The sequence below is a fragment of the Littorina saxatilis genome, linkage group LG4 (assembly GCF_037325665.1).
Source record: "Littorina saxatilis isolate snail1 linkage group LG4, US_GU_Lsax_2.0, whole genome shotgun sequence".
NCBI classification, from domain to species: domain Eukaryota; kingdom Metazoa; phylum Mollusca; class Gastropoda; order Littorinimorpha; family Littorinidae; genus Littorina; species Littorina saxatilis.
The window spans coordinates 21,410,558-21,435,656 of NC_090248.1; the positions used below are offsets into that span (position 1 = coordinate 21,410,558).

Below are 25,099 nucleotides of genomic sequence, written 5' to 3' on the forward strand. Positions count from 1 at the left end.
AATCAATTTTGAAAACTGACATAGGTATCGATTACGAAGTTAATTCCGGACACAAAATCATCTCTGCACAGAAAGCAGCCAGGCTGCTGCTATATGGATGTGTCCAAATGGAAACATGCTTTTATCCCATGTAAAAAGCCTGGGTATTTCTGGTGCTGGTTTACAATATGGTTTACAAAGAACTAAAAGTATCTTTAAAGATCGTTTTAGTTCTGAAATTTGCGAGGTTTTTGTTCCGTTGGAAAAAGTTCTAGTCAAAGAGAGAGAACTCGAGCTCGAACTAAAAGGTTTTACCCAGGGATGGTGGCATATTAGCTTCAAATAAATTGCATGGTCCTGTCTTACAACACGGCTAGTCCCTGCTAATCTAAGGCTTAGCAACCTAAGACAGACTGTCGTAACACGAACAATAGACCGTCACTGACAGGCACAAGGGCAGAGAGAGGCTGAGATGAAAAATCATACTGAATAATGGACAGCAAAATAACTACAGACAGACAGAGAGACAGACAGCGACAAAGCCAGACAGACAGACAGACAGATAGGGGAGAGACAGAGAGGAGGGAGAGGGAGAGAGAGATACCAGTAGAGCCAGAGAGAGAGATACATGAGAGCAAGAGAGAAAGAGAGAATCGACAGCACTCCGACGCCCCAAGCTCTCTGTGTAGGCCTAGTGATGCCAAGTGCGAGTGTATACATGTATACAAACGCACTCAAGTGGGCCGCCACTTGTTCTGAGGGAAGTGTCTGGAATTGTTTAGTTCCGGTAATATACGCTGCACATGGCTTATATCGTTAGAGTGTGGGATTTCTGGAAACAACATGGAGCATCGTCTCTTCGCCCCGCAGCAAGTGTTGTGCTTCTTCGCGTCTTGTGTTTTGTTTCTGTGGAGGGAAACTCACTCTTTTCAGCTTTCTGCTACAGGTAAGTTTAGCCGCCTGTCACGTAATTGTGTGTGTGTGTCAGTCTGACTGTTGCTTCCATGTGTTACATGTGTGTCTGTTACTAGCAGTTTTTCTCTAACTCAGTGTTCTGTCGAGTGATGAACGAATCAATGAAGACAAAACTGACAGAATAACTCGCTTGTACTGGCAGCTTAGTGTTCGGGTTCTTCTTACTGCACTGAACTTGCGACCGAGTTTGTCTCAGATTGTTTTCAAGAGTAACATCAGAAATTGTACTGAGAAACTCTCCCTTCTCCCAGTGCCAGTGTACCCTAAAATATATCTCCGAGTGCGGGAAGCTAACATTGTCCAAGGAAGTGCGGCGAGTCTTGTGCCTGTTTGTATGTTTTTGTGTGGATTTTTGGCTTGCAACTTATGAACTACGTATCACTGCCGCGCTCGCTCCCCTGGCAGTATAAATATCCGCAGTACATCAGCTCAGCTGAGGCCACTAAGCCAAAACAGATAAGTTTGATCACTGTGCAGTCTGTGGCGGCATTGCCAAACATAATTAAATTACCAGTGACTGAGTCGGGTGTGGTGCTCTCCGTGGCAGAGAACGGCATGAGTATTCGTATATTGCAATCACATAATACAAAAAGTTTAGTCTCTTGTTTGCATGATGGCCATAATTATAGAGTCAAACAGTTATATCATGTCGTTGGTGAGAAATAAAATATTCACTCATATGGTAACATGACTTGAAAAGAAACTCGTTGCATCAGTCTGTAGGAAAATTTGGTCACTTCGTTGCATGATTACTTTTACCCACCCAGCGGGTGGTTTTCAGAGTTTTTTTCAGGTGTGTCACTACTTCGTTTCATGAAATAGTTCGTTTTTGAGTCATCTCAGTCATTCATGCACCGCGGTCTGGATACACACGTGACACTGACTGTACCATCGTATTCTCAGTGCAACTGTCTGGTGACCCCTGCAGCAGCCAGTGATCTGGAAATCGTGTGCTGCTACTTTTTTCTCTTTTCCTTGTGCAAACTACAAATCGGTTTATCTAGTCAGATAAATGGATGTGCATAAGCACGAGCTTGGTTTTGTGATTATATCTGCGGCTTTTTTGTGTGTACGCCATGTATGCAGATTGTGTAGGTATATTAGTATTCATGTGTGAGTGCATGTGTATGTGTTGTATGTATGTGTGTGCGCCTGTCTGTATGCGTGTGTGTGTGTTTGTGTGCGTGTGTGTGTGTGTGTGTGTGTGAACGTGTGTCTGTGTGTCTGTGTGTATCTGTGAATGTGTGTGGTCATAGTATGTGTGTGTGTATGCGCACGCGTATGTGCGTGCGCACGCGTGTGTTTGTTTGCGACTGCATGGATTTAAACGATGAATTTGCTTTTGTACTCCTGTTCTTTTTGTGTATTAATGCTGTATTTTGGTTTTGTACATGTGTATAGCAATGTCATTGTAAAGCGCTTAGAGCTTCTAGGTAAGCGCTCTATAAGTTTCCATTATTATTATTATTATTATACACGACTTTTCAAAAGAATATATATATACCAACTCAGTCACAGGTATATGATCTGCAACTTATAATTAAGATGTTTTTCTGACTAACTTTCGTCATAGTTTTTTTTTACAGCAAGCACACACACACACACACACACACACACACTGACACACACACACACACTGAAACACACACACACACACACACACACACACACACACACACACACACACACACACACACACACACACACACACACACAACCTCGCTCCCTCCACACACATACGTACATACAGATTATTCTGTACCTGTTTCGAGGCCGCAGCCCGGCAACGTTTGTTCTTCTCTGTATAAGCCACACTGGATCCAAATAACCGTTCACGTCAGTCTTCCACCTTCCTGTCACAGTTGATCATTGTGGGGGATACCTCGTAGCCGGTAGCGGGTACTTCGACAGCCCTGGGTTCCCTGAAGTGTATCCACCCGAGACAGACTGTCACTGGACCATCAGGGCGGATACCCCGGGTGCCAGGATCAACCTGACCTCAGAGTTCTTCTTCCTAGAGTCTCAGGAAGAGTGCCTGTGAGTAGGTACATGTTCATGTTTTTGAGCTGTGCAAGAAATATTAATGAAATGATGCATAGCTTTTTTTTAAGATCTGAGAAACAAAGGGACGTAAGCGCTCTAAATCAGTGCATCAAATCGTCACGAGAAAGAGTAAATTGTTGAAATACTAAATATGTTATTTCTCTGCGGTTAGACATCAGGCATGTCATTTATCTACGAATCAATAAGCTATGATAAATATCATAAACAATTCCAGAAATTCTAAATAATTTACTTGAATGAAGAAACATGCTCTTTTTGTGTTCCAAAACAACGAACAAATACATGAACCCATGAAGTTAAAAGCAGGGCACGCTTGATACGAACGTGATTACTCGTGCAGGCTGTCTTCTGCTACTCTCCATTTTCTTGTTACCTTTCTCATGCCTTCATGTTATAGCATAATTACGCTGAGTTTAAATATTGCGGTTTACTTCTTTTGCCGCTGTATGAATGCAATAGATTTAAAAAATGTTAAAATGCATCCTCTGCCTAGAGTGACAACGTCATTTCAACATGACAGACATTTTGTCTGCTCACTAACTTTCAATGTGTCGTTTGTTTAACTTGACTTACCTGAAATTTCAGATGGGACAAGGTGGAAATTCGTGACGGTGACGATGAAGAAAATGATATTCACAGATTCTGCGGCAAACAACCTGTCAGTATCATCTCCCAGCATGACGTACTTCACGTGCGTTTCCACAGTGACGTATCCAATGGAGACGTGGGTTTCCGCATGCGCTACGCTGAGATTCTACCAGGTAAATGAACACACACAAAAACAATATTAGAAATGAGTTCTACAAATCAAAATACACTTTGCAAATCTGACCACCCTGGGCAGAGGACAACAATAATGTTACTAGCTATTCTCGCACTTTTACTGTGTTTTCGGAAATAAAGCCTGCGTCACAACAAGCTCGTTCTCTAGTACTCATTTTCTGCATACTTCCTGTACCAACATTAGAAAGCTACACATTTGACTTTGAAAATTATATGCCATTCAGTCATTTCGTCTCTCTCTCTCTCTCTCTCTCTCTCTCTCTCTCTCTCTCTCTCTCTCTCTCTCTCTCTCTCTCTCTCTCTCTCTCTCTCGCTCTCTCTCTCTCTCTCTCTCTCTCTTCTCTCTCTCTCTCTCTTTCGCTGTTGATTAACTGTATTAGATACTTTTCCATTTCAAACGTGTGTAACTGAATGACAATGATAGTTGATTTCTGACTGAAATAGAGAGTCCGCCTCCCTTGACTGGGTGCAATGTGACACTGACAGACGAGGTTGGGGACATGTCGTCTCCAATGTACCCGTCGAGATACCCGCCATCTGTCGTCTGCAACTATCTTATTCAGGTAATACTGCGGACTATTACATTCTCTTCAGATTGTGAAGAGAGAGAGAGAGAGAGAGAGAGAGAGAGAGAGAGAGAGAGAGAGAGAGAGAGAGAGAGAGTAAGAGATACTGACGGTTGGACGGACAGACGTACGGACAAACAGGCAGACAAATGAAGACAAGAGAGATAGTTCTGCACGAGTTTAAGAGGCACGTTGAAAGAGGCAACGTTGATGTGTTATTTTGATGGTGGTTTTTTTAAATCCTTTTTGTCTGTGCAATGTCCGGTATTGGATGAGGAAATGCTTCAGTATCATCCCCGCTCAAACCCTCCTCAAATAAAATTGTTTTAAAACACACACACACACAAAACACACATCAATATTAATGTCCGAAAGCGTGTGACATATATATATATATATATACAATAATATGGCTTGCCTTTGGAGTACAGCATCAATGCTCTGCACACAGGCCCCAGAGGGACACAAGATCGAGGTGGAATTCGGCACCTTCGATGTGGAGTCCTACCCCTGTACCTACGACTACGTCACTGTATACGATGGAAACAGTTCAGGTTTGGAAAGCAAGCGCACGCACACTTATACACAACCACGCGTGCACAGACTGACGCAGTGCGGTCACTGACAGTAACTTGATGCAAGCACACAGCCGTGCGTACACACACACACACACACACACACACACACACACTCTCTCTCTCTCTCTCTCTCTCTCTCTCTATCTATCTCTCACTCTTTCTCTCTCTCTATCTTATCGTTTTGAATTCCATAAGTGATAATAATCACTTCGTTTCTTTGGGGTAGGTCGTCGTGGCAGTCATGCCGTCAGTCTAGGCTGTTTCTGTCGGTTGTGCGTTCAGGCGTTGGTGCGGCCGGGCAGGCCGGGCTCATTGAAATAAAATAAAGTGTAGGGGAAGGGCCCCTAATATGGACCACTTTTTGTTTATTGCTGATAACTAGCTTGTTTTCTTGCGAAGAAGTTTCATTTTGTGGTTGGTAGTCCTTCTCTCTTAGTTTAACAGTTAGGCCTAATTAGAGTGAAATAGCTTTGATAGACCGTCAGCAAAAATTAAATACAGAAAAAATCACAAATGGTCCATATTAGGAGCCTGGGCGCCCAATATGGACCAGTGAAGCGGCCTTCACGAATCACTGTATAAAGCCCCCTATACTTCAAAATAACATGATACAACTTAGTGTGCAAGTCAGATTAATTCAAATATGCTTTAGATTTATATATGAAGTCTTGTATCGCGCGCGTATCTCCAGACTCGGACTCAAGGCGCAGGGATCTATTTATGCCGTGTGAGATGGAATTTTTTACACAATACATCACGCATTCACATCGACCAGCAGATCGCAGCCATTTCGGCGCATATCCTACTTTTCACGGCCTATTATTCCAAGTCACACGGGTATTTTGGTGGACATTTTTTATCTATGCCTATACAATTTTGCCAGGAAAGACCCTTTTGTCAATCGTGGGATCTTTAACGTGCACACCCCAATGTACTGTACACGATTTAGCTGTTTCGGGTTGATGAGAGCATTATTTGAAGCACACCAGGAAACTGAAGAAGCTTATCAAAAACAGCGTGAAAATAAATGAAATTATCAACTTCCACATAAAAAAGACTATTTGTCATATTTTTTTGAAATCTCTAGGGCTAGTTATAGGTTATTTTCAGCAAGCTTCTTAATGAATTAATTAAAATTGCCTTTAGTTTTTATTTTCTCCGATTTGTTGAAGGTGGTCCATATTAAGGGACTCACACATACTTTGAGGTTTTGCTATTATTTTTTGTTTGCAGTAGAAACTCGGGGTACACACTGTTAAAATGTAACACATACTGTCTTAGCTGTCATATATAGCCATTTTTGTGTTATGAAAGCTTTGGTTGTGGACAGAAACGAGTCCGTTCTATGCGGCACATTTAGAGTGAACGCTGCCAAAAGTAAAAAAAACAAGTCGCGTAAGGCGAAAATACAACATTTAGTCAAGTAGCTGTCGAACTCACAGAATGAAACTGAACGCAATGCAACGCAGCAAGACCGTATACTCGTAGCATCGTCAGTCCACTGCTCACGGCATAGGCAGTGAAATTGACAAGAAGAGTGGGGTAGTAGTTGCGCTGGGAAGGATAGCACGCTTTTCTGTACCTCTCTTCGTTTTAACTTTTTGAGCGTGTTTTTAATCCAAACATATCATATCTATATGTTTTTGGAATCAGGAACCGACAAGGAATAAGATGAAAGTGTTTTTAAATTGATTTGCAAAATTTAATTTTGATAATAATTTTTATATATTTAATTTTCAGAGCTTGTTTTTAATCCGAATATAACATATTTATATGTTTTTGGAATCAGCAAATGATGGAGAATAAGATAAACGTAAATTTGGATCGTTTTATAAATTTTTATTTTTTTTTTACAATTTTCAGATTTTTAATGACCAAAGTCATTAATTAATTTTTAAGCCACCACGCTGAAATGCAATACCGAAGTCCGGGCTTCGTCGAACATTACCTGACCAAAATTTCAACCAATTTGGTTGAAAAATGAGGGCGTGACAGTGCCGCCTCAACTTTCACGAAAAGCCGGATATGACGTCATCAAAGACATTTATCAAAAAAAGGAAAAACACGTTCGGGGATTTCATACCCAGGAACTCTCATGTCAAATTTCATAAAGATCGGTCTAGTAGTTTAGTCTGAATCGCTCTACACACACACACACAGACAGACAGACACACACACACACACACGCACATACACCACGACCCTCGTCTCGATTCCCCCCTCTACGTTAAAACATTTAGTCAAAACTTGACTAAATGTAAACAAGTCGCGTAAGGCGAAAATACAACATTTAGTCAAGTAGCTGTCGAACTCACAGAATGAAACTGAACGCAATGCAACGCAGCAAGACCGTATACTCGTATCATCGTCAGTCCACCGCTCACGGCATAGGCAGTGAAATTGACAAGAAGAGCGGGGTAGTAGTTGCGTTGGGAAGGATAGCACGCTTTTCTGTACCTCTCTTCGTTTTAACTTTCTGAGCGTGTTTTTAATCCAAACATATCATATCTATATGTTTTTGGAATCAGGAACCGACAAGGAATAAGATGAAAGTGTTTTTAAATTGATTTGGAAAATTTAATTTTGATAATAATTTTTATATATTTAATTTTCAGAGCTTGTTTTTAATCCAAATATAACATATTTATATGTTTTTGGAATCAGCAAATGATGGAGAATAAGATAAACGTAAATTTGGATCGTTTTATAAAAAACATATTTTTTTTACAATTTTCAGATTTTTAATGACCAAAGTCATTAATTAATTTTTAAGCCACCACGCTGAAATGCAATACCGAAGTCCGGGCTTCGTCGAACATTACCCGACCAAAATTTCAACCAATTTGGTTGAAAAATGAGGGCGTGACAGTGCCGCCTCAACTTTCACGAAAAGCCGGATATGACGTCATCAAAGACATTTATCAAAAAAATGAAAAACACGTTCGGGGATTTCATACCCAGGAACTCTCATGTCAAATTTCATAAAGATCGGTCCAGTAGTTTAGTCTGAATCGCTCTACACACACACACACACACACACAGACAGACAGACACACACACACACACACGCACATACACCACGACCCTCGTCTCGATTCCCCCCTCTACGTTAAAACATTTAGTCAAAACTTGACTAAATGTAAAAAGCGAAAAAGCCAAACGATTTTGAGGTTTGTGTTTCTGCAACTGTTTTGACATGTGCAACTTATCCAGAGAGGGTGAATAAAGCGAATGGAATTGTTTTGAGTGCTCTAGCGCCGTTAGTTTGTCAGAACAGAAGGTGGTCCATATTAGGCACACAAAAAAAAAGGTGTGGTTAAGGTAACATAGCCAAAAAAAATAGGGTAGGTAGGTAGGCAATCACTTTTTTTTTTATTTTAACTTTTTTTTCTAATGTGTACAAATTAAACCTACTTGACAGGGAAATAAGTGTGCGACTCGGGCGCTTTCGCTTTCATTGCGTTAAATGCACTCGGTCTTTTTTTTTTTTTTTTTTTGACAAATGTAATAAAAAGTTATAGGATCGGCCCCTAAAAATAGGGTAGGTCGGGTTACCGTAACCACACCTATTTTTTTTTTTTTAGGCCTTAGGAGCCGGTCCATATTAGGAGCCTTTTCCTTACGTTGTTTCAAAAATGTCAGTGACTGATAAGAGAGAGAGAGACTGAGAGAGAGAGAGAGAGAGAGAAAGAGAGAGAGAGAGAGAGAGAGAGAGAGAGAGAGAGAGAGAGAGAGAGAGAGAGAGAGAGAGAGAGAGAGAGAGAGAGAGAGAGAGAGAGAGAGAGAGAGAGAGAGAGAGAGAGAGAGAGAGAGAGAGAGAGAGAGAGAGAGAGATTTTATTGACATTTAGTTTTGAAGTTTATTTTTCGAGGGGGTGGTGTGACGAGGTCGGACGCTAGAGCGGCTGAACGCACCATTGAACTCTCCACCAGCGAACTTTTCCTTTGATAGTCTCACTGATTGTGTTTTGTTTTGTGGAGCGAGTGACCAATAGATTTTTTACTTACTTCCCTTTCTAGATTCAGAGCAGGTTGGAAAGTACTGCGGTCAAGAACTACCTCCATACATTTTGTCCGCAAACCCGTCCGTGCTCATCAAGTTCGTAGCAGACGACTCTGTGGAAATGACGGGTTTCAGCGCCGCCTACCGGTTCATATCGCCACCGACAACACCGACAACTCCTGCTACTACTCCCGCGCCTCTCTTTGAAGGAGATGAGGGTAAGAAAAACTGAGAACTGAACGCAGTTTTTATATTTAGTCAAGTTTTGACTAAATATTTTAACATCGAGGGGGGAATCGAGACGAGGGTCGTGGTGTATGTGTGTCTGTCTGTCTGTGCGTGTGTGTGTGTGTGTGTGTGTGTGTGTGTAGAGCGATTCAGACTAAACTACTAGACCGATCTTTATGAAATTTGACATGAGAGTTCCTGGGTATGAAATCCCCATATGTTTTTTTCATTTTTTTTGATAAATGTCTTTGATGACGTCATATCCGGCTTTTCGTAAAAGTTGAGGCGGCACTGTCACGCCCTCATTTTTCAACCAAATTGGTTGAAATTTTGGTCAAGTAATCTTCGACGAAGCGCGGACTTCGGTAATGCATTTCAGCTTGGTGGCTTAAAAATTAATTAATGACTTTGGTCATTAAAAATCTGAAAATTGTAAAAAAAAATAAAAATTTATAAAACGATCCAAATTTACGTTTATCTTATTCTTTATCATTTTCGGATTCCAAAAACATATAAATATGTTATTTTCGGATTAAAAACAAGCTCTGAAAATTAAAAATATAAAAATTATTATTAAAATAAAATTTCCGAAATCGATTTAAAACCAATTTCATCTTATTCCTTGTGGGTTCCTGATTCCAAAAACATATAGATGTGATATGTTTGGATTAAAAACAGGCTCAGAAAGTTAAAAAGAATAGAGATAAAGAAAAGCGTGCTATCCTTCTCAGCGCAACTACTACCTCGCTCTTCTTGTCAATTTCACTGCCTTTGCATCGAGCGGTGGACTGAGGATGCTACGAGTATACGCTCTTGCTGTAAAAATGCAGTGAGTTCAGTTTCATTCTGTTAGTTCGACAGCTTGACTAAATGTTGTAATTTCGCCTAACGCGACTTGTTTGTTTTGCTCACAATTTAGATTTTCTTATTGAGGATAAGTAATCCGTTTTGAAAATGAAAAGATCCATGTCAAATCGGACTCTTTTTGGTTAAATGAGGCATATCCGTACCTGCGAAAAACTTTATTCGCGCGGGCTGGTAAATTAATCAAGTGGATATAGAATACACACCTCAGACACATAGCAACTACGTAGTTTAGGGAGGCAAAGGATTGTTTTGTTTAACGTGTACGAGTCATTTTAACCTGCCTAATTCATCGTGTTTTGCAAGGCAAAGACCGCCCCTCGCGTGCAAGACTCATTTGTCAAAGTCCACATGCAATCATAATTGCATTCTTTGTAACAAGCGATCGCAATGAAATTAAGATTCCACGTGCTTAATAGTGCCAATTAGGAACATTGTTTTGATTCTACGCCGGCTTCAATCATACGTACGCTTCAATGAAAATATGTTCAGGGATGACAACCCCACCCCCTACCTTCTCCCTTCCCCTTTGCTCTCCTTTTAGTTGTAGTGTGCAGCCTAAATTTCATGTTAAATTCAGCTAAGCATTCTCGATGAAAATGAGAGTGAACGTCCTCGACAGCAGCAGTGTCTAATTAGGTGCGTGGTTTGATCATATTCTTTTCAAAGTATTCCCCAAACACTATATTCAAGGATAACATCCCGCCTTTTTCTTTCCCTGTATCAGTTGAAATTCAACGCTGAAACATTTTCTCTCTGCAGACTGCTACGAGGAGCTGACGTCACAGCAGGGTAACATCTCCAGTCCGGATTACCCACACCGCTACCCGCACGACAAGCATTGCGTCACAGTGCTGCGTAATGACGTCATCAGCTCGTTTGTCTTGGAGTTTTCCTTCTTTGACGTGGAGGACGGAGAGAAATGCTCGTACGATGCCTTGACGCTGATTGCTGGTAGGCACCAGGAACATAGATTAGTATTATCATGTTAGCTGCCATGATGAAATTAATGGTAATGATAATGTTAGCTGAGATTTAAAAAAACACAATCTTAAATTACCATGTTAACGGAGATGATAAAAAACCCATCTTAATTATCATGTTAGTTGGAATGCTGAAACATGCTTTAATTTTCATAAATATTATGTTAGCTGAGAGGATAAACCATATCTTAATTATTTTGTTAGCGGATATGATACTAGCAGATCGCGATCACTTAGCGGTGTCTGAATCAAGGGTTACTGGTTTAGTTTAAAGGCACAGTAAGCCTCCCGTAAACCATCACAGATACTGTCAGGCCTTTACACACAGTACAAACACCCTTCCATTTGAACGCTCACCAAACAGGAACATCCTAGGTGCCCTACGTAAAGAACGAGCAATTTTTAAAGAATTAATTTTGCGGATTGTCTCTCAGACTTTTTCTTCTTCTTCTTCGTCGTTCGCTCAGACGTCTCTCAGACAATCGGACCGTGGTGTGTTTTGGCGCTAGACCCAACTTTTAAAATCTAAATAATAAATTGACAGCTTGTTACACAAACATTCTTAAATCATAAAAGAATTCTTTTTTCATCAAGACAAGATCAGTACAATTCGAAGTTTTGAAAGTTTGAAAAAAGAAAAGCCCGGAAGCAGGGTCACGAAAGGTCGTGGTTCTCGTAGCAGACGACGGTTTATGCCTATATCCAGTTCCTCTGAACAGTCAAAAGCCATCGCTAGAGTTCTTGTGAACCACAGCCGTTTAATTGTTTCGTGCATAGTCAGAGGTACATAATAACGTACTATTGCAGATAAGCTCACATCGAGTCGCATTCAAATTACTAACTGACGACTACATTGTGAAAAAGGGAAACTGGATCACACGGGTTCACGTTGGCTCAGGGGTAAGATAAACCACGCAAAAATAAATTCTTTGAAAATTGCTCGCTCTTTATGGAGGGCACCTAGGATGTTCTCAAGCGGTGAATGTTTAAACGAAAGGGTCTTTGAACTGTGTGTAAAAGTCTGACAGTATCTGTGATGGTTTACGGGATGCTTACTGTGCCTTTAAACTGCACTGACCTCATGACTGTTTCCTTCAAAGTAAGTTCAATGCAGTAAAGTAACTAGGAACAAGACTGGCAAACTGTTAGCCGTAAGAACACAGCTTTACGGAGGCCTAAAAGAAGCATATTTTAATGTTGCATTTGACACATTTTTAACAAGTCAGTTGAAACCGAAGGATTCACTGCGCAAGTTTGAGATTTGCAACGACTCGGTCACTTGAAAATCCCAGGCTGTTCTGTGCACAATAAAACCGTACGGCCATCTAATGCCAGTACTAGATTTCATTGCCAGATGAAAGAAGAAATCACATGACTTCGTATGCCGTGACTGACTCTAACTGAGACCACAGACTGTAATGTACGCTGCAGTCTCTGCTGAGACAAAGAACTGTACCGGCATCCCCTCCCAGAGCTGCTCTTTAACATTCTGATGCTGATTCTAATACAGTTGGCAGGCTTGATGAAAATGGTACCAGTTCTTCGACACAAGAGCGTGTTGTCTTGTGTGGCACCGGGCCAAAAACTGGAGTGGTGACCTTGCAAGGAGAAGAGGTTAAAGTCATTTTCAAATCGGACATCTCCATCAATGCGGGTGGTTACCATGGCACGTTCTTCGTCGCTCCCGTGGATAAAAGTGAGTTGGCATTTATTTCGGACTTTCTTTTCTCAGTTCCATCTTCCTCATGTTCCCCTTTACTGCTTTAGTCTAATTATACCTTTGTTTAGTAAATGAACAAGGTACCTAGCTGTAAGACAGGATCTCATGGAACCAATTGGTTGTATCCTTGAGTAACCTTAATCATGATAAGTCCTGAGTTTCAGTTCCATGCAAAAATGTGCATACTGTTTGGCGAACTGTCTTTCTTCTCATTCATTGACAAGGACGAACACGCATGCAAAAGTATTACACTTTACGTTGATACACTCACTTTCCACGACGACGACGACGACGAAAGACCACAAAAAGTAAAGGATATTGTTCAGGGTGTGGCCCAAATGTTTAAACAAGTGTTTCGGTCAAGAACATATGGATTCCTTTCAAGACTTCAAACCTTATTTTATCAGATTTTCTCGTCATAAAACCTGTAGATTGATTTCCATTTTTAAGACTCCTTCTCATTTGTTCAGATAAGTCGGAACCTTGGAAGGTATTTATATGCGGGAATCCCCCCTCCCCCCCCCACCTCTTTTGCAAGCATACTTCCTACGTTTATTTCAGAGGCAGGATGCAGCGAGCCGTGTCAGAACGGGGGATCATGTGCAAGGGAGGCTCTTAGGGAGGGCGCTTTTGTATGGAGGTATATACCTAACGCAAAGCAATAATAATTGTACTTCTCTTTTTATATTTAGTCAAGTTTTGACTAAATATTTTAACATCGAGGGGGAATCGAAACGAGGGTCGTGGTGTATGTGCGTGTGTGTGTGTGTGTGTGTGTGTGTGTGTGTGTGTAGAGCGATTCAGACTAAACTACTGGGCCGATCTTTATGAAATTTGACATGAGAGTTCCTGGGTATGAAATCCCCGAACGTTTTTTTCATTTTTTTGATAAATGTCTTTGATGACGTCATATCCGGCTTTTCGTGAAAGTTGAGGCGGCACTGTCACGCCCTCATTTTTCAACCAAATTGGTTGAAATTTTGGTCAAGTACTCTTCGACGAAGCCCGGGGTTCGGTATTGCATTTCAGCTTGGTGGCTTAAAAATTAATTAATGACTTTGGTCATTAAAAATTTGAAAATTGTAAAAAAAAATAAAAATTTATAAAACGATCCAAATTTACGTTTATCTTATTCTCCATCATTTGCTGATTCCAAAAACATATAAATATGTTATATTCGGATTAAAAACAAGCTCTGAAAATTAAATATATAAAAATTATTATCAAAATTTTTTTTTCGAAATCAATTTAAAAACACTTTCATCTTATTCCTTGTCGGTTCCTGATTCCAAAAATATATAGATATGATATGTTTGGATTAAAAACACGCTCAGAAAGTTAAAACGAAGAGAGGTACAGAAAAGCGTGCTATGCAGCATAGCGTAACCACTACCCCGCTCTTCTTGTCAATTTCACTGCCTATGCCGTGAGCGGTGAACCACGAGTATACGGTCTTGCTGCGTTGCATTGCGTTCAGTTTCATTCTGTGAGTTCGACAGCTACTTGACTAAATATTGTATTTTCGCCTTACGCGACTTGTTACATTTAGTCAAGTTTTGACTAAATGTTTTAACATCGAGGGGGAATCGAGACGAGGGTCGTGGTGTGTGTGTGTGTGTGTGTGTGTGTGTGTGTAGAGCGATTCAGAGTAAACTACTGGACCGATCTTTATGAAATTTGACATGAGAGTTCCTGGGTATGATATCCCCGGACGTTTTTTTCTTTTTTTCGATAAATGTCTTTGATGACGTCATATCCGGCTTTTTGTAAAAGTTGAGGCGGCACTGTCACACCCTCATTTTTCAATCAAATTGATTGAAATTTTGGCAAAGCAATCTTCGACAAAGGCCGGACTTCGGTATTGCATTTCAGCTTGGTGGCTTAAAAATTAATTAATGACTTTGGTCATTAAAAATCTGAAAATTGTAATTAAAATTATTTTTTTATAAAACGATCCAAATTTACGTTCATCTTATTCTTCATCATTTTCTGATTCCAAAAACATATAAATATGTTATATTCAGATTAAAAAAAAGGTCTGAAAATTAAAAATATAAAAATTATTATCAAAATCAAATTTCCGAAATCGATTTAAAAACAATTTCATCTTATTCCTTGTCGGTTCTGATTCCAAAAACATATAGATATGATATGTTTGGATTAAAAACACGCTCAGAAAGTTAAAACGAAGAGAGGTACAGAAAAGCGTGCTATGCAGCACAGCGAAACCACAACCGCGCTGAACAGGCTCGTCAGTTTCACTCCGTTTTGCACAAGCGGCGGACTACGGTCATTGTGAAAAAATGCAGTGCGTTCAGTTTCATTCTGTGAGTTCCACAGCTTGACTAAATGTAGTAATTTCGCCTTACGCGACTTGTTTTATGAGTGCTATAGTACACAGACTGTAGCACCACTGGGTGGCCGAGTGGTAACGCACTTGCGCTCGGAATCGAGAGGTTGCGTGTTCGACCCTTGGTCAGGCCGCTATTTTCTCCCCCCTTTCCTAACCTAGATGGTGGGTTCAAGTGCTAGTCTTTCGGATGAGACGAAAAACCGAGGTCCCTTCGTGTACACTATATTGGGGTGTGCACGTTAAAGATCCCACGATTGACAAAAGGGTCTTTCCTGGCAAAATTGTGTAGGCATAAATAAAAATGTCCATCAAATACCCGTGTGACTTGGAATAAAGGCCGCGAAAGGTGAATGCTCGCCTAACAGGCTTGAGGTTTGCTGGTCGATGTGAATGCGTTATATATTGTGTGTAAAAAATGTTTGTTTGTCTGTCTGTCTGTCTAAAAAAATTCCATTTCACACGGCAGAAATTAATATGTAAAGCGCGGAGAGCACAGTTAATTGTGGTTCGCGCTATATAAGCTCACCATAATAATAAATAATAATAAAGAAAAAATACGTATCGCTGTACGTGTGTGTGTGTGTGTGTGTGTGTGTGTGTGTGTGTGTGTGTGTGTGTGTGTGTGTGTGTGTGTGTGTGTGGTGCAATACACGCATAAGCTAGTATTCGACAGATTATGATGAATAAAGGACGTGCCGCACACTGTAAAGCATGATGCTTATTAAATGCACAGTCCGTCCCGTGAAAACAGTCTGGCTCATTGTCTCAGATCTGGCCGAGTTTTACATGGGATGAGAACATCCCTCCATATGGACACTGACCAAAAATCAACAGCCTGGTTGCTCTCTGCGCAAATTTGCATTTGTTATAACTTAAATTCTGAACGGACTTTTTGTGACTTTTTTTCTTTATAAAATTAATTCGTCAACAAACTTTTATTCTGACCAGAAATTAGGCATGATATCGACGTTGACCATGTGTCCAAGTAGAGAGAGATGGCCTCATCCCATGTGAAACTTGAACTCGGGCAGATTTGAGATGGTAAAAAAATTGCTTATGCGAGAAAGACTGTGCCTTTAAACGTCGCCTCTACGACAGATGCGTGTGCAACGAGGGTTTCACGGGGGAACAGTGCGAGGAAGAGGAAGTGACGTGTGAGACAGTGACGTGTGAAAATGACGGCATGTGTCGTCAGAACATGCAGGGTGACGGCATCGTGTGTGACTGCAGGCCGGGCTTCAGAGGACCTCGCTGTGAAGAACACATTGCTGTGAGTGAACTCATTTAATTTTGTGGATTCGTTCATCTATTTATTCCGTTGTGTTTTGGATAACGCTGTGAGTGAACTCATTTAATTTTGTGGATTCGTTCATCTATTTATTCCGTTGTGTTTTGGATAACATTCAAGATCATTGTCTGGCGTGCCAAGTTCACTCTCTCCGTCAACAGTCTGTCAGGAAGTTATGTCCCCCAAACAAGAAAATACAGAAACAAAATTCATCGAATTTCCAAGCAAAACTATTTTTGTTCACCATGACTTTAATTGAATTTGAAGACACTGCCACAGTTCTCTTAGTGCGCAAAGTTTGAAAGGTTTCCTTGAGTTTAGGACACTGTTTGAGAAGATTGTTGTATTTTTTTTTCTTTCGCCGGTATATCGTTGTTCTGTTTCATATTTTTGATGATGATAATGGTGATGATGTTAATGATGATGATGATGCTGCTGATGCTGCTGATGATATATCAGTCAGGTGAGGAAGCGGGACTTGTGTTCACCAAGATGCCGGGTAACATCAGTGTCAGCATTGACTCCAGCGTTCTCTTGGAGTGTGCAGTCAGCGACCCCAAAGCTGATGTCATGTGGTTGGTCGACACTTTTCTTCTTATCCTAAATGTAAAGAGACAGAACCTCCGAAATCATACCTTGTAACTTGCAGGCTGTACCGTGGCAGGGCGGTTTGCCTGGTCCTGCACTTTCGGAGTGGAGTCTACTTTTTTTTATCATATCCTTTAGGCTAGTCCTTAAGAGGCGTAACATTGTGCCTGTAGGACATTAATATTCTATCTAGGCTGTACCGTGACCGCATTCTGACGGAGTCCGACAGACGGGCGGGGGTGGAGGTGCACCCGGGGGGTGTGGTGTACATCACGGAGGTGGAGGAACAGCATGAAGGTCGCTACACCTGTATGGCGCTCACCTCTTCCGACCTCATCGAGCGCTCCATCTGGCTCACCATCAAGGAGCCGTGCTCACTGGGTGAGTCGAGCATAGTCAGTGTGGCACTGATAGCCATGTAAATCCTGGAAAATCAAATTGCGAAATAATGTAACTTGCCGCTTTTAGTAAAAACGAGAAGAAGTAAATGGATGGCAAGGAGAGGGAGTGACTGGCTGTCAAGGAGAGAGAGAGAGAGAGAGAGAGAGAGAGAGAGAGAGAGAGAGAGAGAGAGAGAGAGAGAGAGAGAGAGAGAGAGAGATCGAGAGAGAGAGACCTTCCTTTCTGTCTTCCTTCCTTCCTTTCTTCCTTCCTTCCTTCCTTCCGAGAGAGAGAGAGAGAGAGAGAGAGAGAGAGAGAGAGAGAGAGAGAGAGAGAGAGAGAGAGAGGCCGACCAGTTTGCAAACGGCGATGAAAGAGAACAAAAAGGTACATGCATTGTAAGACATCTCTGATCAGAGCATACCTAGCCCCAAGTGAAAAGACTTATTTTTTGCCCATTGGTCTAGTATAACTTTACCAAAGTAGACCTGTCACGAAAGGACACCTGCTACACAGGAACACGCAAGCTGAGCCCCATGCAGTTGGTCTCTCATCATGGGTATCACCGTTCAACACCTTCCAAACATTGACATTTCTTCTTTTTTTGGCTCCCTCGTGTTCTTGTGAAGGTTTTTCCCCCCCGAAGAAGACCTTTAGGTCGAAATGTTCAGTAATTTGTGTATGTTGAGCCAATTGTTAAGATGCACAACTTTGTTGACGTGGTCTTTTAGCAAAAGATGGACAATATGTATGAATTGTAGCGGAAGACGGATAACATGTACGTGTTGTAACTTGTTGCAGAAACTACTGCGGTGGTATTGTGTGTGGATAGCACTGTTTACTAGGTGTGTTGTATGTATTGTAGCCGTGGAGAGAGCCCCACAGAACATGACTGTACAGGAAGGGGAGACGGCGCTGTTCCAGTGTCTGGTACCGGAAGCTGGCGTCACCATGTGGAGGAAGGACGGGGACATGGTCAGGCAGGGGCAAAGAAAACGGGTAGGTAGCAATGAAACTATAGTTCACAGTATATTCTTTTGCCCTCTTTCACTGTTCTACATGTAGAGAGAGAGAGAGACGGAGAGAGAGAGAGAGAGAGAGAGAGAGAGAGAGAGACAGAGAGAGAGACAGACAGACAGACAGACAGACAGAGAGAGAGAGAGAGACAGAGAACGAGAGTGAAAGACAGAGAGACAGACGGACAGACAGAAATATAGATACCTAGATGGAAAGATGGATGGATAGATAGATATACTGATATATTTATATATGAATATGTTGAAAAGAACAGATTTGCTTAGACTGAGAACTAGGAAAGTAGGTAGTAGGGTAGACAGACAGATGGTAATGTAGGCTACAATGCACCCAGCAACTAGTCCTTCGGCCGCACTGCATTGCACGAACATTATGTCTGGGGCTGGCCACTTCATGTGTTCGAAAAGAAATTCTCTACATTTATGCATCCATCCGTTCTTCACTTTGTATGCAATCCTTTTAGATGCTGGTGAACAACTACCTGATGGTGAGCAGCGTGGTGGAGACAGACGCGGGAGAATACACGTGTGCTGCACGTGACAGTGACGGCTGTTTTGCCAAGGTCTCCGCCTACCTGCACGTGCAGACCGTGGGCCATGGAAGAGGTGAGGATATAAGAGACATATTTCAACAGCATACACACATGTCTATATAACAGATTAACTTCAAGGAGGTGTTGTACATGATAATTGTTATGTCCATCGTTAGGATAACAAATATTTGAATGAAATGTGTAGATATTGAAATTAAAAGCCCCACATGATGTGCATGGCAAGCTTAAAAAAAGAAATTGTCGGACTGGAAATGCAGGGGTACCTGCGATGAGAGCTAGGATGCCCTTGGGACCAACCAAAACTGTCCAAACATTGCAGGTGGTCAAGATACTAGACAAAGGGGCAACAGAAAGTATCCTTTCTTGGGAGATATCCTCTCATAGGACGGGCATCGCATCGCAGGTAGACTACCACTGTAAACATTGCTCTTTGAAGGCATTATTTTCTGTATAATTTTCTAAAAATTAGATAGTCTGTCTATCATTTTACGTTCTGTTTTAAGCTATTAGCTCATGGTAAAATCTGCGTCCTTGTTTTTTTAGTTTTTTTTAAGTATGAACAGAACTAAAATATTGTTGGTGGTGTTTTCTGCTGCTGTAAAGTACGTTTAACTAGTTGTATTCTGTGCGTCTTCTAGAATGCGGCAGGCCCAAGGTGAACGCGTTTGAAGGTCGCAGTTACCGCATCTCCAGCGGACGAGAGGCCCCAGAAGGTTCCGCTCCTTGGAGTGTCATCATTAGAGAGACTATTCACGTCAGTACAATTGTATTATTGCAAAAATGTCTGATGCCTGCCTAAGTTAATGTATCCGTTGTGATACAGTAACATGATGCACTGCTACTGCATTAACCTCCTACCGGCACGGTTGGCCTAGTGGTAAGGCGTCCGCCCCGTGATCGGGAGGTCGTGGGTTCGAACCCCAGCCGGGTCGTACCTAAGACTTTAAAATTGGCAATCTAGTGGCTGCTCCGCCTGGCGTCTGGCATTATGGGGTTAGTGCTAGGACTGGTTGGTCCGGTGTCAGAAAAATGTGACTGGGTGAGACATGAACCCTGTGCTGCGACTTCTGTCTTGTGTGTGTCGCACGTTATATGTCAAAGCAGCACCGCCCTGATATGGCCCTTCGTGGTCGGCTGGGCGTTAAGCAAACAAACAAACAAATTAACCTCCTCTGATTCGTGCACGTTACTTTAGGTGAATGGTGGATGAATCAGCACCCAAAAATGGACGATTTCGTACAATGGGCGGGCATCAGAGCACTATGCTGTTCCTAAAGTGAAGGCATTTTCCTTTTCTTTTTGTTTTCTAAGCTTCACATCACCCTTAGCTAGTTGCTGGTTGTTTATTGCCGTGTCAGTTTATTGCCGTGTTATTTTAAACGTCTCAAGCAAAATGACGAGGAAAGTGAATCAATCAAGTTCTTCTTCGGTCTAATCCAATTTCCGTTTTTCTATTTCAAAGAAACTGTTTTTCTTCACAGAACTCAGCGTTTTGTGGCGGATCTCTGTTGAACGAGCGCTGGCTGGTGACGGCTGCTCACTGCGTGTACCAGTTTGAGGACATCTACCAGTACCCCTTCCATGAAAGGCACATCGAGCTCTACCTCGCCACCCGCAACTGCAAGGGGGAAGGCGGGATCCTGCGCAGACTCAAGTCTTACATTCTGCATCCCAATTTTGACGTAAGAGTGGGGTACACCTTTTGAGTAACCTACAATCTATAAATAGGCATTAGAGCCAGGGTTCACCCCACATCTCATGACTATAATGACTTTACCGTAAGGGCATGAAACTGTTATTAATAGACTGCATTTTGTATGTTCGACAAACCGCCTTCAAAGATTTCACATGGATGCCCTTAACAACTTCAAGCGCAATATTAAATCTGTCAAGTGTCATTTTATTTAACTAATCCATGTGCTTCTGCACGTGAAGGAGCCAACCAACCTAACGGCCTTACGAGCAGACCATGAACACATTGCATGACCATTTAAGGCTTAAAGACCCACATTGGCCTGCAGCAAGTAGCTGTAGTTTCTTGTGCTGGCGACGCTAAATTTATCTCTGTGGGCTTCTACTAATAAGAAAGCTTGGTCTCCTGGAGACGGATGTTTGCCTTTAAAAAAAACTCTGTCCTCATAAAACTTTACTAGCCTAGATACTTGTGTGTGCAGGTACACCTTTACATCACAATGAATTGTCGTTTTCAGGGCCACAGTTTCAACAACGACCTGGCCCTCTTTGAGCTGGACGAGCCAGTGCTGCTGTCAGAAGACATCATGCCCATCTGCCTGGAGCGTTCTGTCTTTGTGGATGAGCTGCTGAGAGGGGGCAGGCTGGGCATCGTCACTGGCTGTGGCAGTCTTTACGAGGAAGGAAGGGCGCCCCTTTACTTGAACGAGGTAAGTTGGTTGGAAATGCTGTTGTTTGTCTGTTGTTTGTGCGTGTATGTGTTGTGTGTGTGCGAGCGCGTCCATGTGTTTGCTGCTGACATCGCCGTGAGCTCTGGCGAGAAGGGGAGATTCATAAGTGTTCATTATTGCTGATTATTCACAGCACAGGCTGACAACAGTTGTCCTCTCGTTGGAATCGCATCCTATTGCAGTTACAGCTGTATTTTCTGCAAGCCACTTCTTTTTCTTCTCCCTCATTTCCATTTTAAAATGTTTCGTCACTGGACTTTTTCTTTTTATATAGGTGAAGCTACCCTATGTACCTCGCGACCTGTGCGCAGAGAGGGCAGTGGCGGTGAACGCCAGTTTCACAGAGGGCATGATGTGCGCTGGGTATTCTCGCAGCATGAGGGGCGACGCCTGCGCCGGTGACAGTGGTGGGCCCTACATCATGGAATATTCTGGAAGATTCGTGCTGGTTGGGATCGTGTCTTGGGGTGTGGGGTGCGACAGGGAGAATCAGTACGGGTACTATACCCACGTTTCACGCTTCTACGACTGGATCATGGAGTCTACCAACAACGGTTCCTAATCCCGTAAACTCCACTACTCACCACCACAGAGACAAATCTTTTTTTGTTTTTTTTTGCCTGTACCGACTCTTGTTCCGTGTCCCGGTGTGCTCTCATACCGCCCCGTCCCAGCATTCACTGCTCTATCCACATCTGAATTTTGTTTCGCTGCCAGACTTGTCAATTTTATAGACACTCTGAGGGATATCAGGTCAATGCGGTGGGCTATACCCTCTGAGGGGATTCTTTTGAGCTGAACTTAAATCCCGAACTTATGCGACATGAACGAAGAGCAGAGAAACAAGAATGTTCAAGAATGTTCAACATTTGATTACTACTGTACTAGGTCTCTGTTTCCCAATGTGAGTACCGCATCGAAAGTTTATCTTACCGAAGCCAGTGGTCACAAGATGTAACAGTCAACTTCAATGGCAGCTGACTCCAAAGAGGTTGCAAGATTTCTTGATGAGTGTGTTATGAAAAGAACGTGTTTTCATAATCATTATGGCAGCAGCATGCATAATACAGCTGGCGGTAGTGCTTCTCTCAAGAAACACTCTCAACGTGTACAGACCCATATGCATCGGGCAGTTATATGTACTGAGAATCTTCTGGCTTTTATACTGAAAGCATCTGATAAGAAAGAAGAACTTTAAAGTTTAATGCAGTTAAGTGCCCAGATTGCACAACACTGGTATTTACAAGAAATGTATTTGTAGTGCAGAACATGTACATAATTATGAAATCCTAACTGCAGTTAAAAGTGTTTCAAAGTACATGTACAACAATTTCTGTTTTCAGTCATCTTTGTTGACTGGTCAGTATCCCAGCATTGATACATCTCCTGATAATGTCTCGTTTGCTCATTGACATTTTCAGTGTAGACTGATGTGCATTCAATTGATCTGAACATAATGTACCCCCCCCCCCCCCCCATTTGCTCAAACTTTTTTTAGTTATCATACTGTACAGACGTTTTTCTTCTCCGTCACATATTTTGTACATGAAATTGAACAAATATGGTATGAAAGTAAGTCAACTTTATTGATTTGGCAATAAACAATTTTGACACCAAACTTCAGCATTCAGCATTTTTCATTACAGTTTCTAAAATGCAGTTCAAAAGATAATGGCTTGCAACAGATAAAAAGGATCAATGTTAAAAACAACACACACACACACAGTCTGAAATGATAATGAAAATGTATATAAGGCACAATTCTCAAGTAAATGTATCATACATGGCAACAGACAGATACACTGAGCGCAAAAAGTTCAGGATATTTTTTCAGTGGTATACCCCAGATGTTAAACAGCAGTTTTTTGGTCAGAAATATACGTGTATTTGACGATCAGTCTTTCTTCTGCTCAAAAATGTGTTTCTGGAATCTGAGCAATATTTGGGTATGACGTCACTGGTCCGTGACCACGCCTACCCTCAAAAATGGCGTTTTTTGACGGCATGATTCACTTTCAACCATCGAAACAGTGACTTAAACTGAATGATATTTTGCATTTTTTACACCAAAAAGTTTATTTGTTGTCTTACCTAACAAGTCATACAAATTTCTTTCAAATCCGCCGCGGTCAGGCTGATCCAGCGTGTAAAGGAGAGCGACTACAATCCTGAACAAGAAGGGCAAAGCCCATACGACTCACATGCTTGACCTTGACCTTTACATGAGGGTCAAGGTCAAATAACTAAACCTAGCAATGACATCATACACTAAGAATTGCTTTACACATTTTTCCTACCAAAATACCCAAGGTCAAGGTTTGTTTGTTTGTTTATTTGTTGCTTAACGTCCAGCCGACTACGCAGAGCCATATCAGGACGAGGAAGGGGGGGATGAAGGGGGCCACTTGTCAAGCGATTCCTGTTTACAAATGCACTAACCCATTACTTGTGTCCCAGCAGGCTTTAGTAAAACTAAATTAATACCTACTGGAAGATTACCAGTTTCCAGTATGTTAAAATAGGCTTAACCTATCTACTGCTGGACTTACATCAGAACACTAACAGATTAAACTATACATGAATCGCGAGACAAGCGGCAAGAGAAGAGATTTTTGGAAAAAATACAGGTGAATGAGCAAGAAGGCAGAAAAAAGAAAAGAATTCATGAAGAAAAAGAGAGCATGACAGGAAAGAGGAACCAAAAATCTACCTAACAGCAAACTAGAAAGCTCCTGCGGTTCCAAAAACAGGAGGGGCCTTTAATTTCATAACCGCAGTGCCCCACTGCGGGAGTCAAGGTCATCCAAGGTCATGCAACACAAAGCTGTTAATTCAAGACATAGGAAGTACAATGGTGCTTATTGGCTCTTTCTACCATGAGATATGGTCACTTTTAGTGGTTCACTACCTTATTTTGGTCACATTTCATAAGGGTCAAACCGGCACGGTTGGCCTAGTGGTAAGGCGTCCGCCCCGTGATCGGGAGGTCGTGGGTTCGAACCCCGGCCGGGTCATACCTAAGACTTTAAAATTGGCAATCTAGTGGCTGCTCCGCCTGGCGTCTGGCATTATGGGGTTAGTGCTAGGACTGGTTGGTCCGGTGTCAGAATAATGTGACTGGGTGAGACATGAAGCCTGTGCTGCGACTTCTGTCTTGTGTGTGTCGCACGTTAAATGTCAAAGCAGCACCGCCCTGATATGGCTCTGCGTAGTCGGCTGGACGTTAAGCAACAAATAAACAAACAAACAAACAAACATAAGGGTCAAAGTGACCTTGACCTTGATCATATGTGACCAAATGGGTCTCATGATGAAAGCATAACATGTGCCCCACATAATTTTTAAGTTTGAAACAGTTATCTTCCATAGTTCAGGGTCAAGGTCACTTCAAAATATGTATACAATCCAACTTTGAAGAGCTCCTGTGACCTTGACCTTGAAGCAAGGTAAACCAAACTGGTATCAAAAGATGGGGTTTACTTTGCCCTATATATCATATATAGGTGAGGTATTGAATCTCAAAAACTTCAGAGAAAATGGGAAAAATGTGAAAAATAGCTGTTTTTTAGGCAACATTTATGGCCCCTGCGACCTTGACCTTGAAGCAAGGTCAAGATGCTATGTATGTTTTTGGGGGCCTTGTCATCATACACCATCTTGCCAAATTTGGTACTGATAGACTGAATAGTGTCCAAGAAATATCCAACGTTAAAGTTTTCCGGACGGACGACTCGGG

At 41.8% G+C, this 25,099-nt stretch overlaps 1 protein-coding gene and 1 long non-coding RNA gene across 2 annotated transcripts in view; one reads left to right on the plus strand and one right to left on the minus strand.

Moving 5' to 3' along the window:
• The first annotated feature begins 510 nt into the window (after positions 1 to 510).
• LOC138964208 (mannan-binding lectin serine protease 1-like) lies at positions 511 to 22,981 on the plus strand. Its single transcript, XM_070336105.1, has 18 exons — positions 511 to 925; positions 2,817 to 2,991; positions 3,604 to 3,779; positions 4,246 to 4,364; positions 4,819 to 4,921; positions 8,965 to 9,165; positions 10,802 to 10,993; positions 12,533 to 12,718; positions 13,304 to 13,382; positions 16,194 to 16,365; positions 16,843 to 16,958; positions 17,165 to 17,352; positions 18,218 to 18,351; positions 18,851 to 18,992; positions 19,579 to 19,694; positions 20,422 to 20,622; positions 21,151 to 21,342; positions 21,638 to 22,981. The coding sequence occupies exons 1-18, from the start codon at positions 823 to 825 to the stop codon at positions 21,923 to 21,925; spliced, it is 2,883 nt and encodes a 960-aa protein (XP_070192206.1). The 5' UTR covers positions 511 to 822; the 3' UTR covers positions 21,926 to 22,981.
• Positions 22,931 to 25,099, minus strand: part of LOC138964209 (uncharacterized) — a 33,968-nt gene continuing 31,799 nt past the window's right edge. Inside the window, exon 2 of the long non-coding RNA XR_011455043.1 lies at positions 22,931 to 23,573. This is a non-coding gene — a long non-coding RNA (uncharacterized lncRNA). The remainder of the gene's footprint in view (positions 23,574 to 25,099) is intronic.

Excerpts from the sequence above, each read along its gene's own strand:
- LOC138964208 (XM_070336105.1), top strand. The coding sequence starts at position 823 with ATGGAGCATCGTCTCTTCGCCCCGCAGCAAGTGTTGTGCTTCTTCGCG. Across the intron at positions 13,383-16,193 it reads GAGGGCGCTTTTGTATGGAG|ATGCGTGTGCAACGAGGGTT; the intron begins GTATATACCTAA and ends CCTCTACGACAG. Across the intron at positions 17,353-18,217 it reads CAAGGAGCCGTGCTCACTGG|CCGTGGAGAGAGCCCCACAG; the intron begins GTGAGTCGAGCA and ends TATGTATTGTAG.